The sequence below is a fragment of the Anolis sagrei genome, chromosome 10 (assembly GCF_037176765.1).
Source record: "Anolis sagrei isolate rAnoSag1 chromosome 10, rAnoSag1.mat, whole genome shotgun sequence".
In the NCBI taxonomy this organism is placed as follows: domain Eukaryota; kingdom Metazoa; phylum Chordata; class Lepidosauria; order Squamata; family Dactyloidae; genus Anolis; species Anolis sagrei.
In genome coordinates this window covers 3,347,213-3,364,234 of record NC_090030.1, presented here as the reverse complement: position 1 = coordinate 3,364,234, position 17,022 = coordinate 3,347,213, and the positions used below count along the sequence as shown (strand labels likewise).

The 17,022-nt window shown below is 45.3% G+C and overlaps 1 protein-coding gene across 3 annotated transcripts in view; it reads right to left on the bottom strand.

The window, feature by feature from the left end:
* Nucleotides 1-976: 976 nt before the first annotated feature.
* The window catches only part of ATP1B4 (ATPase Na+/K+ transporting family member beta 4), a 35,664-nt gene continuing 19,618 nt past the window's right edge, over nucleotides 977-17,022 (bottom strand). For all 3 annotated transcript variants that reach the window (XM_067471511.1, XM_067471512.1, XM_060756418.2), the window contains exons 5-9: nucleotides 13,324-13,431; nucleotides 8,086-8,279; nucleotides 7,937-7,993; nucleotides 4,903-4,992; nucleotides 977-1,351 (exon numbers count right to left, since the gene is read on the bottom strand). In XM_067471511.1, the coding sequence (XP_067327612.1) occupies nucleotides 1,190-1,351; nucleotides 4,903-4,992; nucleotides 7,937-7,993; nucleotides 8,086-8,279; nucleotides 13,324-13,431 (611 nt within the window). In that variant the 3' untranslated portion in view covers nucleotides 977-1,189. The remainder of the gene's footprint in view (nucleotides 1,352-4,902; nucleotides 4,993-7,936; nucleotides 7,994-8,085; nucleotides 8,280-13,323; nucleotides 13,432-17,022) is intronic.

Here is a 17,022-nt window from a genome sequence, read left to right as displayed (position 1 = left end):
AAAAGGAGAAAGGAAAGACAAGGGTGGGAGGGAAGGAAGGGAGAGAAAAGAGAAGGGAGGAAAGGCAATGGGAGGGAAGGAAGGAAGGAAGGAAGGAAGGAAGGAAGGAAGGAAGGAAGGAAGGAAGGAAGGAAGGAAGGAAGGAAGGAAGGAAGGAAGGAAGGAAGGAGAAAGAAAGAGGGAAGCAGGGAGGGAGGGAGGAAAGAAGGATGAAATGGTGGGAGGGAAGGAAGGAAGGAAGGAAGAAAGGAGAAAGAAAGAGGGGAGGGAGGAAAGAAGGATGAAATGGTGGGAAGGAAGGAAGGAAGGAAGGAGAAAGAAAGAGGGAAGGAGGGAGGGAGGGAGGGAAGAAGGATGAAATGGTGGGAGGGAGGGAAGGAAGGAAGGAAGGAAGGAAGGAAGGAAGGAAGGAGAAAGAAAGAGGGAAGGAGGGAGGGAGGGAGGAAAGAAGGATGAAATGGTGGGAGGGAAGGAAGGAAGGAAGGAAGCAAGGAAGCAAGGAAGCAAGGAAGGAGAAAGAAAGAAGGAAGGAGGGAGGGAGGGAGGAAAGAAGGATGAAATGGTGGGAAGGAAGGAAGGAAGGAAGGAGAAAGAAAGAGGGAAGGAGGGAGGGAGGGAGGGAGGGAGGAAAGAAGGATGAAATGGTGGGACGGAAGGAAGGAAGGAAGGAAGGAAGGAAGGAAGGAAGGAAGGAAGGAAGGAAGGAAGGAGAAAGAAAGAGGGAAGGAGGGAGGGAGGGAGGGAGGGAGGGAGGGAGGAAAGAAGGATGAAATGGTGGGAGGGAAAGAAGGAAGGAAGGAGGAAGTCAAGGGAGGGAGAGAAGGAAGAAAGAAAGTGAAGGAAGGAAGGATAGGATGATGGGAGTGAAGAGGGCCAGAGAAAAGAGCCCACATCCTTGCTCTACATTATGGCAAAGTCCCCAGTCTGATGTGTTTGAAACACTCCCTGCCAAACAGGATCTTGCATGAGTCGGGTATTTGTTTGCTAAGTGAACGCTTCCAATTACATTTAATTCTGCAGTCTATACATCATAGACACAAACCAAAATAGTCTCCTCCCCCAACAGGTCTGACTCCCCTCTCCCACCCCACCCCTCCACCCCCAGCTCTTGTCAATGGCTGTTTCTCCCTCCGAGGTGGGAAGAGTATTCTGTGGTGTCCGAAGCGGTGCAGGCGGGCGGCTCCCAGGTCTAGTTTCCGACCTGCAACATGAAAATGATGCGCCCCAGGAACCGGTCGTTATTGTAGGTATTGATGATGCCTTTTCCGTTCAATTGGCATTGAATGGTCATGACCTGGTTCTTGGTCACGTTGAGAAAATGCATGGCCACCACAGGTTGCGCATAGGTGGTCTGGAGGAAGAAGAGACACGCCAATGAGGATTTGCCATAACTCTGGGGTGTAAAGCAACAAGCAAACACACATACATTAAGTTCTTCCTTTTCCTTCTTTAGCATATCAAGAGACACAGGTTTAATACCCAAAGCAGACTTCCAGAAATGCCTGGGTTGTTTTCCCCAATTTTTTTGTCAATCCTTGTTGCCCCGGAGCCAATGAGGTTGCCCATCTCTGCCGAAAATGTATGTTGGCAGTCAACAGAAATTGATACACCATGCTTCATACTTTGAGATACTGATAATGTGGCACAACTGGTTGAGAGTCAATTGCATCAATGACCAAAAGGTTATGAGTTCGAAGCCAGCCCAAGTTGGAGTAAGCTCCCAACCATTTGTCTAGCTTGCTGTTGACCTTTGCAGTCCAAAAGATGGTTGCCCATCTCTACCAAAAATGCATGTTGGCAGTCAACAGAAATTGATACACCATGCTTCATACTTTGAGATACTGATAATGTGGCACAACTGGTTGAGAGTCAATTGCATCAATGACCAAAAGGTTATGAATTCGAAGCCTGCCCAAGTTGGAGTAAGCTCCCAACCATTTGTCTAGCTCACTGTTGACCTTTGCAGCCTGAAAGATGGTTGCCCATCTCTACCGAAAATGCATGTTGGCAGTCAACAGAAATTGATACACCATGCTTCATACTTTGAGATACTGATATTGTGGCACAACTGGTTGAGAGTCAATTGCATCAATGACCAAAACGTCATGAGTTCGGAGCCAGCCCAAGTTGGAGTAAGCTCCCAACCATTTGTCTAGCTCACTGTTGACCTTTGCAGCCTGAAAGATGGTTGCCCATCTCTACCAAAAATGCATGTTGGCAGTCAACAGAAATTGATACACCATGCTTCATACTTTGAGATATTGATAATGTGGCACAACTGGTTGAGAGTCAATTGCATTAATGACCAAAAGGTTATGAGTTCGAAGCCAGCCCGAGTTGGAGTAAGCTCCCAACCATTTGTCTAGCTCACTGTTGACCTTTGCAGCCTGAAAGATGGTTGCCCATCTCTACCGAAAATGCATGTTGGCAGTCAACAGAAATTGATACACCATGCTTCGTACTTTGAGATACTGATAATGTGGCACAACTGGTTGAGAGTCAATTGCATTAATGACCAAAAGGTTATGAGTTCGAAGCCAGCCCAAGTTGGAGCAAGCTCCCAACCATTTGTCTAGCTTGCTGTTGACCTTTGCAGCCCGAAATTTGCATCTGTCAAGTAGGAAATGTAGGTACCGCTTATGCGGGGAGGCTAATTTAACTAATTTATGATGCCATAAAACTCCCCAGCAGTGTGCAAAAGAATGAAGAAGTACTCCATCGGTGTCACAAGTGGACGGTGAAGCAACAGCTCCCCCAGTGGCTGGAATTCAAAAAGCATACCCGCATGAAGCTGGAAAGCTAAATAGCCCCTGTGTGTCTGTCTATATATACATTGTGTGTCTATGTTTGCCATGTACATGTGCATTGTGAAGTTTTGTGAATTCAGATATCATGTGTAGGTAAAGGTAAAGGTTTTCCCCTGACATTAAGTCCATTCGTGTCCGACTCTGGGGGTTATTGCTGACATAAAAAGCATTAGAAATGGAGATGACTCCATTTCTAAGCCGAAGAGCCAGCGTTGTCCATAGACACCTCCAAAGTCATGTGGCCGGTATATACTATATATAATATAATACAATATAATATATTATAGTATAAAGATATATAATATAATAATATTGGAAATATTATATAAATATACTATAATATATATAAAGATATATAACAATATAAGGGTAATAGAATATAACAATATAAGGATAATAAAATATAATAATATAAAGATATAATATAGTATACAGATAATATACTATAATATAATATAATAATATATGGATAGGTAAAGGTAAAGGTTTCCTCTTGACATTAAGTCTAATTGTGTCTGACTCTGGGGGTTGGTGCTCATCTCCATTTCTAAGACGAAGAGCCGGCGTTAACCATAGATACCTCCAAGTTCATGTGGCCGGCATATACTAAATATAATATTGTATATGTATGTATATGTGTGTGTGTGTGTGTGTGTGTGTGTGTGTGTATATATATATATATATATATATATATATATATATATATATATCAGTATAAAGATATTATAATATAATAATATATGGGAAGTATAATATACTATAATATATATAAAGATATATAACAATATAAGGATAATAGAATATAATAATATAAAGATATTATTATATAATATACACATAATATACTTTAATACAATATAATATAATAATATATGGATAGGTAAAGGTAAAGGTTTCCCCTTGACATTAAGTCTAGTCGTGTCCAACTCTGGGGGTTGGTGCTCATCTCCATTTCTAAGCCGAAGAGCTGGCGTTGACCATAGACACCTCCAAGGTCATGTGGCCGGCATATATTATATATAATATAATAATGTATGGGGAAATATAATATAAATATACTATAAAATATATAGAGATATATAACAATATAAGGGTAAATATAAATTAACAATATAAGTATAATAGAATATAATAATATAAAGATATTATAATATAGTATACAGATAATATACTTTAATATAATATAATATAATATAATATAATATATGGATAGGTAAAGTTTTCCTCCTGACATTAAGTCTAATTGTGTCTGACTCTGAGGGTTGGTGCTCATCTCAGTTTCTAAGCTGAAGAGCTGGTGTTGACCATAGACACCTCCAAGGGCATGTGGTCGGCATGATTGCATGGAGTGCCATTACCTTCCTATTCATCTACTCACATTTGCATGTTTTCGAACTGCTAGGTTGGCAGAAGTTGGGGCTGACAGCGGAATCATGTGTACAAAAGGCAAACATAAACATTAACAAAATATTATCAATACAGCAAGACCATAATAACTGAATTCACAATAAGTCTATCCAGAAACGAAGGCGTATTCGTGTTTTTCCATGGGTATCGGCTCCAGTTTTTAATAAACACCAGCAGCCGATACCCAAGAAATAACACGAATACGCCTTCGTTTCTGGATGGACTTATTGTGAATTCAGTTATTCTGGTCTTTTGAGCAGCCAAGTAAATTGCTAAATCAATCGGTGCCACGGCCAATGTTGATGAAGGCCTCCTCCCAACGAAACACTAAGAGATAAGTGGAAATATGGCATTCAACACCATAGAATCATAGAATCATAGAATCATAGAATCAAAGAGTTGGAAGAGACCTCATGGGCCATCCAGTCCAACCCCCTGCCAAGAAGCAGGAATATTGCATTCAAATCACCCCTGACAGATGGCCATCCAGCCTCTGTTTAAAAGCTTCCAAAGAAGGAGCTTCCACCACACTCCGGGGCAGAGAGTTCCACTGCTGAACGGCTCTCACAGTCAGGAAGTTCTTCCTAATGTTCAGATGGAATCTCCTCTCTGGAAGACCCCAAGTTGCCCAGTTTAAGTCGCGAAAGTTGGAGTCCCCCTGTATCCAAACCCCTGCGTTTCCACTTACGTGTGTGTGCTTGCCATAGTAAGGGAAGTACATGGGATCGAATGTGTCACTTGGGTAGTATTTCACTCGAAGAAGAGCAATTTCGTCTTTCTGCAATTTATAATAAAAATCAAAAGAGAGAGCCAGTCAAGTCAGCGACAACATGGGATATACGGGCAGACATTGGCTACAACCAAGGGTTTCAAGCAGGATCCTTTCGTAAACAATGTCAACAGCTAACCCTAAGAGCTTCTGCTTGGAAAACGGATGCTCAGTAGGGCTGGGCGGTTTCGTTTCGTTAATTCATAATTCGTTAATAATTCGTTAATTTTTTTAATTACAAAACGATAACGAACCATTCTGGAGCAATTTTTTAAAAAAACGAATTTTTAAACACGTTTTGTAAATGCTTCGTATTTCGTTATTGTATTCGTTTCGTTATTGTTCTGAGGTCGTTTCGTTATTATTTCCGCATGTCTGGGGCAAGTTTTTTGTTTAATTAGTGAAAAAAAATTATAATATCACACCAACAGTCAACAACAGAGGGAGAGGGAAGCTTCAGAAGTTTTTGGAGGTTTTTTAGCGTATTTCGCGGTCGCGTCCGCCATTAACGAATCGATTCGTTATTGTTTTGGAAATCGATTCGTTAATGTTTTGTAATTTTTTTCACATTTACGAAATTTCGTAAATATCGAACTTTTTAAAAGGAAAATTTTGTAATTATTTTAAATAACGAAACGCAAAAAACCCCAAAAAACGAATCGATTTTAGAAACAAATTTTTCCGTTGTTACCCAGGCCTAATGCTCAGCCAACGAGTCCCACCTCCCAAAGGGATGCAAAATCTATGCAAAGCTACAAGGACTTGGAAATGATTTTACCCTTGCTAAACTCTTGCTACTAAAAGACTTGCCACAATCTCATAGACTCTATTTCTACACAACCAACTCGTTTTTGTTTTTTTTCATGTCAGAAACAACTTGAGAAACTTATTGTCGAAGGCTTTCATGGCCAGAATCACTGGGTTGTTGTCGATCATAGAATCAAATAATAGAATCATAGAATCAAAGAATTGGAAGAGACCTCCTGGGCCATCCAGCCCAACCCCCTTCTGCCAAAAAGCAGGAATATTGCATTCAAATCACCCCCGACAGATGGCCATCCAGCCTCTGTTTAAAAGCCTCCAAAGAAGGAGCCTCCACCACACTCCAGGGCAGAGAGTTCCACTGTTGAACGGCTCTCACAGTCAGGAAGTTCTTCCTCGTGTTCAGATGGAATCTCCTCTCTTGTAGTTTGAAGCCATTGTTCCATTGCGTCCTAGTCTCCAGGGAAGCAGAAAACAAGCTTGCTCCCTCCTCCTCCCTGTGGCTTCCTCTCACATATTTATACATGGCTCTCATCATGTCTCCTCTCAGCCTTCTCTTCTTCAGGCTAAACATGCCCAGCTCCTTAAGCCGCTCCTCATAGGGCTTGTACTCCAGACCCTTGGTCATTTGAATCGCCCTCCTCTGGACACATTCCAGCTTGTCAATATCTCTCTTGAATTGTGGTGCCCAGAATTGGACACAATATTCCAGGTAACATGGTCTAACCAAGGCAGAATAGAGCATGGGGAGCATGACTTCCCTAGATCTAGACACTAGGCTCCTATTGATGCAGGCCAAAATCCCATTGGCTTTTTTTGCTGCCACATCACATTCCTGGCTCATGTTTAACTTGTTGTCCATGTTCTAGAGGCATTTTCTCCTGACGTTTTGCCTGCATCTATGGCAAGCATCCTCAGAGGTAGTGAGGTCTGTTGGAACTAGGAAAATGGGTTTATATATCTGTGGTATGACCAGGGTGGGACAAAGGACTCTTGTCTGCTGGAGATAGGTGTGAATGTTTCAACTGACCACCTTGATTAGCATTTGATGGATTGGCAGTGCCTGGAGCAATCTTTTGTTGAGAGGTGATTAGATGTGCCTGACTGTTTACTCTCTGTTGTTTTGCTGTTGTAATTTTAGAGTTTTTAAATATTGGTAGCCAGATTTTGTTCATTTTCATGGTTTCCTCCTCTCACAACCACTCTCACAACCACCATGTCAGACTACACAGAGAAGCCATTGAAATCCATTGAAAGCATGTGGACAATTTCAACAGAAAGGAGGAAACCATGAAAATGAATAAAATCTGGCTACCACCCTAAACGACTCCCGCCCTGTTTACCTCTCCGAACGTATTCTCCCCTACGAACCATCAAAACCATTAAGATCGTCTGGAGGGGCCCTGCTCTCGGTCCCTCCGCCTGCACAAGCATGGCTGGTGGGGACGAGGGACAGGGCCTTCTCGATGGTGGCCCCTCAACTTTGGAACTCCCTGCCATTAGAGATCAGAACTGCTCCCTCCCTCATGACGTTCAGGAAACTAACAAAGACCTGGTTGTGGAACGCGGCATTTGACAACTGATTTAATTCTTTGCCCACATGAAAGGAGGAGGATGAATGGGATTGTGATGGTGTCGGACGATTTGGCTCTTTTAACTGTGATGATAATGTTTTAATGTGTATGGTGCTGATATTTTAATCGTGTTATGAAGTGGCATTGTGTTGTTATTGTATATTCTTTGTATGTTAACACATGTTGTGAACCGGTCCGAATCCCTCTTTGAAGGTGAGAGGGTCGGTATATAAAACCTCGAAATAAATAAATTAAAAAACTCTAAAATTACAACATCACAACAACAGAGAGGAAACAATCAGGCACATCTAATCACTTATCAACAAAAGATTGCTCCAGGCACTGCCAGGCCATCAAATGCTAATCAAGGTGGTCAGTTGAAACATTCACACCTATCTCCAGCAGACAAGAGTCCTTTGTCCCACCCTGGTCATTCCATAGATATATAAACCCTTTTTTCCTAGTTTCAACAGACCTCACTACCTCTGAGGATGCTTGCCATAGATGCAGGCGAAACGTCAGGAGAGAATGCCTCTAGAACATGGCCATATAGCCCGGAAAAACCTACAACAACCCAAATTGAGAAACTGCAGAAGAAAAAGAAGAAGGAAACGTACGTATATTTTGCAGCTCACGGTCACCGGAGTCCCATATCCAGGCTGGTAGCCCACAATCTGCGAAAAAGCAAACTCTTAATTATCTTCCAACCAATCCCATTTCTCGAAAACGGCTTGGTGAGATATAAGGGATGAAGTAGTCAACTTACGCGGTTCATCTTCAGCAAGATGCAAGGGCTCCCTGAAGAGTAGCCAAACGATTTGTCCTTCAATCCAGAACAATCCCTGAGCGCGGACCGCTTGAACTGGCACGCTTTCTTCGGTTTGCTTTCGTCCTCTTGGATGAAATACCGGCCTGGGGTGCACTGGATATTTTTGGACACTTGCTCAGCGTCATTGTAAGCTAAAGGAAACCAAGAAAGTGGACATGTCACCGCAGCTTCATTGCATCCTTAGGACCGGGCTGTGGCGCAGTTGGTTGGGAGTCCACTGCATTCAAAATCACGACTGACCAAAAGGTCATGAGTTCGAAGCCAGCCCAGGTCGGAGTAAGCTTGCTGTTGACCTTTGCAGCCCAAGAGACAGTTGCATCTGTCAAGTAGGAAATTTAGGTAGCGCTTATGCGGGGAAGCTAATTTTACTCATTTATGGCACCATAAAACTCTCCATTCTGAAAACCCGCCTCCTTCCAAGAAGCCTAAATGAAGAAGGATGGTGAGTATGAATGATTGAATGAGTGGCTCATGAGTGAATGTGAGAGTAAATGGGATGTCTGTGTAATCAATATAGCTATCATACAAATGCAGTGTGTGTTTCTACTTCTTTCTGTGAAAGTGCCTGATGCACTCTGTCCCACTGGAAATGGATTAAAGGACATTTTCAAGGTTCAGAAGGTATCCATGACAGTAGAGTCTATCACACTCTAGTCCAGTGTTTCTCAACCTGGGGGTCGGGACTCCTGGAGGGGTCGCGAGGGGGTGTCAAAGGGGTCGCCAAACACCATCAGAAAAACACAGCATTTTCTGTTGGTTATGGGGGTTCTATGTGGGAAGATCCAACCAGTCCATCCTCCAGGAAATAAAGCCCGACTGCTCACTGGAGGGAAAGATACTAGAGACAAAGCTGAAGTCCTTTGGCCACATCCTGAGGAGACAGGAAAGCCTAGAGAAGACAATTATGCTGGGGAAAGTGGAAGGTAAAAGGAAGAGGGGCCGACCAAGGGCAAGATGGATAGATGGCATCCTTGAAGTGACTGGACTGACCTTGAGGGAGCTGGGGGTGGTAACGGCCGACAGGGAGCTCTGGCGTAGGCTGGTCCATGAGGTCACAAAGAGTCGGAGACGACTGAACGAATGAACAACAACAACATGTGGGAAGTATGGCCCAATTCTATCTTGGATGCAGTTCAGAATGCTCTTTGATTGTAGGTGAACTATAAATCCCAGCAACTACAACTCCCAAATGGCAAGGTATATTTTCCCCAAACTACACCAGTGTCGACATTTGGGCATATTGAGTATCTGTGCCAAGTTTGGTCCAGATCCATCCTAGCTTGACTCTGGATGTAGGTGAACTACAACTCCCAAACTCAAGGTCAGTGCCCACCGCACTCTTCCAGAATTTTCTGTTGGTCATGGGCGTTCTGTGTTTGGTTCAGTTCCATCACTGGTGGAGTTCAGAATGCTCTTTGATTGTAGGTGAACTATAAATCCCAGAAACTACAACTCCCAAATGGCAAGGTCTATTTTCCCCAAACTCCACCAGTGTCGACATTTGGGCATATTGAGTATCTGTGTCAAGTTTGGTCCAGATCCATCCTAGCTTGACTCTCTGGATGTCATTGTAAGCTAAAGGAAACCAAGAAAGTGGATATGTCACCGCAGCTTTATTGCATCCTTAGGACCGGGCTGTGGCGCAGTTGGTTGGGAGTCCACTGCATTCAAAATCACGACTGACCAAAAGGTCATGAGTTCGAAGCCAGCCCAGGTCGGAGTAAGCTTGCTGTTGACCTTTGCAGCCCAAAAGACAGTTGCATCTGTCAAGTAGGAAATTTAGGTAGCACTTATGCGGGGAAGCTAATTTTACTAATTTATGGCACCATAAAACTCTCCAGCAGCGTGCAAAAGAATGAGGAAGTACTCCATCGGTGTCAAAACTGGACAGTGAAGCGACAGCTCCCCCAGTGGCTGGAATTCAAAGCATTCCCTCATGAAGTTAGAAAGTTAAATAGCCTCTGTGTGTCTGTCTAGGGAGCAATGGGGGTGTTGTATCCTTCATTCTTGACCTGCCTTTGAGGCACGGAAGGAAGCCCCATTCGCAGGCTGCATTGCCAGGAGGAAGAGGAAGAAGCAAAGGAGAAGGAAGAGGAAGGGGAAGGGAAGGGGAGGGAAGGAAAGGAAAGGAACGGAAAGGAAAAGATGAGAAGGGGAAAGGAAGAAGATGAAAGGAAGGGAAAGGAAAGGGAAGGGAAGGAAAAGATGAGAAGGGGGGAAGAAGGGCGAAGGGGAAGGAGAAGGGGAAAGGAAGAAGGGGAATGGAAGGGAAAGGAAAGGAAGGGAAAGGAAGAAAAAGAGAGGAGGGGAAGGGGACAGGAAGAAGAGTAAAGGAAGGGAAGGGAAGGAGTGGAAGGAAAGGGAAGGAAAGGGGAAGGAGGAAAAGGAAAGGAAAAGAAAAGAAGAAAAAGGAAAAGATGAGAAGGGGAAAAGAAGGAGGAAGGGGAGGGAGAAGGGGAAAAGAAGAAGGTTAAAGGAAGGGAAGGGAAGGAAAAGATGAGAATGGGGAAAGAAGGGGGAAGGGGAAGGGAGAAGGGGAAAGGAAGAAGGTGAAAGGAAGGGAAGGGAAGGGAAGGGAAGGAAAAGATGAGAAGGGGAAAAAGGGGGAAGGGGAAGAAGGTGAAAGGAAGAAGGGGAAAAGAAGGGAAAGGAAAGAGAAGGAAAGGAAAGGAAGAAAAAGAGAGGAGGGGAAGGGGACAGGAAGAAGAATAAAGGGAAGGGAAGGGGAAGGAGTGGAAGGAGAGGGAAGGGAAGGGGAAGGAGGAAAAGGAAAGGAAGGGAAGAAAAAGGAAAAGATGAGAAAGGGAAAAGAAGGGGGAAGGAGAAGGGGAAAGGAAGAAGGGGAAAGGGAAAGGAAAGAGAAGGGAAGGAAAGGAAGAAAAAGGAGAGGAGGGGAAGGGGAAAGGAAGAAGAGTAAAGGAAGGGAAGGGAAGGGGAAGGAGGAAAAGGAAAGGAAAGGAAGAAAAAGGAAAAGATGAGAAAGGGGAAAAGAAGGGGGAAGGGGAAGGGGAAAGGAAGGGAAGGGAAAAGGAAGGGAAGCAAAAGAAAGGAAAGGAAGAAAAGGGAGATGTGGGGAAGGGGGAAGAAAGAAGAGGAAAGGAAGGAAAGGGAAAGGAGGGCAAGGGGAAAAGAAGGAGGAAGGAGAAGGGGAAAGGAAGGGAAGAGAAGCAAAAGAAAGGAAAGGAAGAAAAAGGAGAGATGGGGAAGGGGGAAGAAAGAAGAGGAAAGGAAGGAAAAGGAAAGGAGGGGAAGAGGAAAGGAAGAAAAAGGGGAAAGAAAGAAAAAGGGGAAGAGGAAAGGAAGAAGGGGAAGGGAAGGAAAGGAAAGGGGGAAAAGAAAAGGAGGGGAAGGGGAAAGGAAGAAGGGGAAAGGAAGAAAAAGGGGAAGAGGAAAGGAAGAAGGGGAAGGGAAGGGAAGGAAAGGGGGAAAAGGAAAGGAGGGGAAGGGGAAAGGAAGAAGGGGAAAGGAAGAAAAAGGGGAAGAGGAAAGGAAGAAGGGGAAGGGAAGGGAAGGAAAGGGGGAAAAGGAAAGGAGGGGAAGGGGAAAGGAAGAAGGGGAAAGGAAGAAAAAGGGGAAGAGGAAAGGAAGAAGGGGAAGGGAAGGGAAGGAAAGGAAAGGGGGAAAAGGAAAGGAGGGGAAGGGGAAAGGAAGAAGGGGAAAGGAAGAAAAAGGGGAAGAGGAAAGGAAGAAGGGGAAGGGAAGGAAAGGAAAGGGGGAAAAGGAAAGGAAGGGAGCATACGGGCAGGTGCGCTCTCTCCCTTTGGCCAGTCCAGCAGAAGGCAGCTGTCCAAGCCCATCTTCCTAGACTGGCCCTTGAAGCCCGAGGACTAAGAGGAGACTGGAAGGAGGAGGCGAGCAAGATGCTTCCTGCTTTTCTCCTGAGTGGAAGAAATACAAGCTCAAAAATCACATTATTTATTATGGCATTTGGTCTTTATATCACAAAATAATAATGATGTATATGTAAATACTAGTGTGGTGATTAATAAATTCTAGTTATTTAAAAACTGACTTTATTTCTTGATGTGCGGGTGGTGGGGAGAAGGGTTGACTGATCTCGATGGTCCGTGATGTATTCAGTTTTTGCCTCAGCGCTCCACAGTCTCCACTGATCTAGATTCAGTCTCCATAGGATAATTGTGTGGATGAAGAATGAGGGGAGCATGAGATAATATTTCAAGAGAGATATTGACAAGCTGGAATGTGTCCAGAGGAGGGCGACTAAAATAATCCAGGGTCTGGAGAACAAGCTCTATGAGGAGCGGCTTAAGGAGCTGGGCATGTTTAGCCTGAAGAAGAGAAGGCTGAGAGGAGATATGATGATAGCCCATGTATAAATATGTGAGAGGAAGCCACAGGGAGGAGGAGGGAGCAAGCTTCCATGGAGATTAGGACAAGGAACAATGGCTTCAAACTACAAGAGAGGAGATTCCACCTGAACATGAGGAAGAACTTCCTGACTGTGAGAGCCATTCAGCAGTGGAACTCTCTGCTCCGGAGTGTGGTGGAGGCTCCTTCTTTGGAAGCTTTTAAACAGAGGTTGGATGGCCATCTGTCAGGGGTGCTTTGAATGCAATATTCCTGCTTCTTGGCAGAATGGGGTTGGACTGGATGGCCCAGGAGGTCTCTTCCAACTCTAGGATTCTATGATTCTATGATTCTATGTATGGTACTAGCATGGTAAATACCGTATTGGAATCATATTTATGTAAATAGAGAAATCGTATGTATTGTCGAAGGCTTTCATGGCTGGAATCACTAGGTTCTTGTGGGTTTTTTCGGGCTATAGGGCCATGTTCTAGAGGCATTTCTCCTGACGTTTCGCCTGCATCTATGGCAAGCATCCTCTGAGGATGCTTGCCATAGATGCAGGCAAAACGTCAGGAGAAATGCCTCTAGAACATGGCTCTATAGCCCGAAAAAACCCACAAGAACCTAGAGAAATCGTAGTCATTGTGCAAGACAGTCCGGCCTCCACCATAAGTATGAAAACAGAACGCACTACAAAACTACACCAGCCGTAAACTGGACTGAGCACCTACATGTGCCACTAAGAGGAGGCCAGCTTGAGCATCAGGAGAAGCTCAAGCATGTGTGTACATGCCTGATTTGCTTTTCCAAAAACCATTAGGGAGCATCTCAAGAGTGCGCAAGGCATTTAAGAAAGGAACCCACCTTGTAAATACCCCTCCAAGTTGTCCACATAACGTTGCCACGAATCAGAACGGGAGACGTTGAAGGCAATGTTGACCGTGTTGTCCACGTAGGGTCTGATCATAACTCCTAGAATGGGAGTGGGAAGAGGAAGAGAAATGGAGAGAAAGAGAGTCAAACTCTGCTCTTTACCACTGTCGCTACTGTCGCTAACAGCCCTATTAAAACAGCTTCATTGGCTACTGGTAAGTTGCCGAGCCAAATTCAAGGTGCAGGTCATGACCTATAAAGCCCTAAATAGGTGAACTATAAATCCCAGCCACTCCAATTCTCAAATGTCAAGGTCTATCCTCACTAAATCGACCAGTGTCCACATTTAGGCATATTGAGTATTCATGCCAAGCTTGGTCCAGATACATCAGTGCTCTCTGGATGTAGGTAAACTACAACTCCAAAACCCAAGGTCAATGCCCACCAAACCCTTCTAGTATTTTCTGTTGGTCATGGGAGCTCTGTGTCCCAAGTTTGGTTCAATGCCATAATTGGTGGAGTTCAGAATGCTCTTTGATTATAGGTGAACTATAAATCCCAGCCACTCCAACTCCCAAATGTCAAGGTCTATCCTCACCAAATCACGCCAATGTCCACATTTAGGCATATTGAGTATTCATGCCAAGTTTGGTCCAGATACATCAGTGCTCTCTGGATGTAGGTAAACTACAACTCCAAAGCCCAAGGTCAATGCCCACCAAACCCTTCTAGTATTTTCTGTTGGTCATGGGAGCTCTGTGACCCAAGTTTGGTTCAATTCCATCATTGGTGGGGTTCAGAATGCTCTTTGATATTGTAGGTGAACTATAAATCCCAGCAACTACAATTCCCAAATGACAAAATCCATCCTCCCCTCAGCCCCGCCAGTATCCAAATTTGGGCGTATCGAGTATTCGTGCCAAATGAATGAAAATACATCCTGCATATCGGATATTTACAAGATAATTCTTAACAAAGTCGCCTTGATCCGTTCTGGGCTGGACGCCGCGTTAGATGCAGACTCCGAGAATGTAACAAGAGCACCTGCTTGTCCTATCTTGATGGATTCTTTTCAGTTTGTGAAACCCGAGGATGTGGACAAGATACTTGGAGGAATGAGGCCCACCACGTCCATCCTAGACCCCTGCCCATCCTGGCTTCTGAGGGAGGCCAGAGGGGGATTGGCTGAGTGGGTAACAGTGGTGGTGAATGCCTCCCTTCGGGAAGGCAAGATTCCAGCGAGCCTAAAACAGGCTATCATAAAGCCGCTGTTGAAGAAGCCATCACTGGACCCCACTAAATTGGACAACTTTCGGCCTGTTTCCAATCTTCCCTTCTTGGGCAAAGTCATGGAAAGCGTGGTGGCCTCACAACTCCAGGTATTCTTGAGAGACACGGATTATCTGGATCCGGCACAGTCTGGTTTCAGACCGGGACATGGTACCGAGACGGTCTTGGTCGCCTTAGTGGATGATCTGCGCCGGGAGCTAGACAGGGGGAGTGTGTCCCTGTTGGTGCTCCTTGACCTCTCAGCGGCCTTCGATACCGTCGACCACGGTATCCTTCTGGGGCGCCTTGCGGAAATGGGTCTTGGGGGCACTGCTCTGCAGTGGCTCCAGTCATTTCTGGAGGGTCGTACCCAGAAGGTGTTATTGGGGGACTCCTGTTCCGCACCACAACCTTTGACTTGTGGGGTTCCTCAGGGCTCCATCCTGTCCCCCATGCTGTTTAATATCTACATGAAGCCGCTGGGTGAGATCATCCGGAGTTTCGAGGTGCGGTGTCATCTGTACGCAGATGACGTCCAACTCTGTCACTCCTTCCCACCTGCTACTAAGGAGGCTGTCGAGGTCCTGAACCGGTGCCTGGCCGCTGTAACGGTCTGGATGAGGGTGAACAAACTGAAACTAAATCCAGACAAGACAGAGGTACTCCTGGTCAGTCGCAAGACCGAACGGGATATAGGGTTACAGCCTGTGCTGGACGGGGTCGCACTCCCCTTGAAGGCGCAGGTTCGCAGCTTGGTTGTGACTCTGGACTCATCGTTGAGCCTGGACCCCCAGGTTTCAGTGGTGACCAGGGGAGCATTTGCACAGCTTAGGCTCGTGCGCCAGCTGCGCCCGTATCTCGGGAAGTCTGACTTGGCCACGGTGGTACACGCTCTTGTCACATCCCGCCTGGATTACTGCAACGCTCTCTACGTGGGGCTGCCCTTGAAGACGGCCCGGAAGCTTCAGCTGGTTCAGCGCGCGGCAGCCATGTTACTAACTGGAGCGGGTGGCAGGGAGCACACAACGCCCTTGTTGTCCCAGCTCCACTGGCTGCCGATTTGCTACCGGACCCAATTCAAGGTGCTGGTTTTGGCCTACAAAGCCCTAAACGGTTCCGGCCCAAAATACCTTTCCGACCGCATCTTGGCCTACGAGCCCACGAGGACCTTGAGATCGTCTGGGGAGGCCCTTCTCTCGATCCCGCCTGCCTCACAGGCACGGCTGGCGGGGACGAGGGAGAGGGCCTTCTCGGTGGTGGCCCCCCGGCTGTGGAACACTCTCCCTGCTCACATCAGACAGGCGCCTTCCCTCATGTCCTTTCGAAAAAGCCTTAAGACATGGCTGTTCGAGAGGGCATTTAATTAAGTGCTAAACATTACGGTAAAGAGAACTGGAATGGAACAAGGAATATGAGATTGGCTATGATTCCACTAAGAGACAAAGCGGATTTTTAGTGTAGTCTGTAATTGTTGTTAGTTTATATGTTGTTGAAACTGGCTTTTTTGTAATTGACTTTTATGTGTACTGTACATCGCCATGAGTCGCCCTTATGGGCTGAGAATGGCGGTTAATAAGTGCATCAAATAAATAAATAAATAAATAAATAAATAATTCATAACAGGAGCAAAATTACAGTTGTGAAGTAGCAATGAAAATAATGTTATGGTTGGGGGTCACCACAACATAAGGAACTGTATTAAGGGGTCGCGGCATTAGGAAGGTTGAGAAACACTGCACTACTGTCTCAAGCGCGGTTGGTGGGGACAAGAGAGAGGGCCTTCTCGGTGGTGGCCCCCCACCTCTGGAACGCCCTTCCAAGAGAAATAAGACATGCCCCATCCCTCCCCTCCTTTCGTAAGAGCTTGAAGACCTGGTGGTTTCCACAAGCCTTTGAAATTGGCCAGTTCTAACTCACCCTACACATTGCCGAATAATTGCCTTGAATAGGCAGGATGACTTTTAATATTTGTGTGTTATGGCGACAATTTTTATGCTTATATTTTGTTTTGGTAATCTTACAGTTATGTTGTTTTACTTTGTATGTTTTGTGATGTTACCTGGGAACCGCTCTGAGTCCCCTCGGGGAGATGGAGCAGTATATAACAAAATGAAGTTCAACGGGGACAAATGCAAGATACTCCACTTTGGCAGGAAAAACGAAATGCAAAGAGACAGAATGGGTGACAATGCCTGGCTCGAGAGCAGTACTTGTGGAAAAGATCTTGGAGTCCTCGTGGACAACAAGTTATACATGAGCCAGGAATGTGATGTGGTGGCAAAAAAAGCCAGTGGGATGTTGGCCTGCATCAAGAGGAGCATAGTGTCTAGGTCCAGGGAAGTCCTGCTCCCCATGCTCTATTCTGCCTTGGTTAGACTACACCTGGAATATTGTGTCCAATTCTGGGCACCACAATTCAAG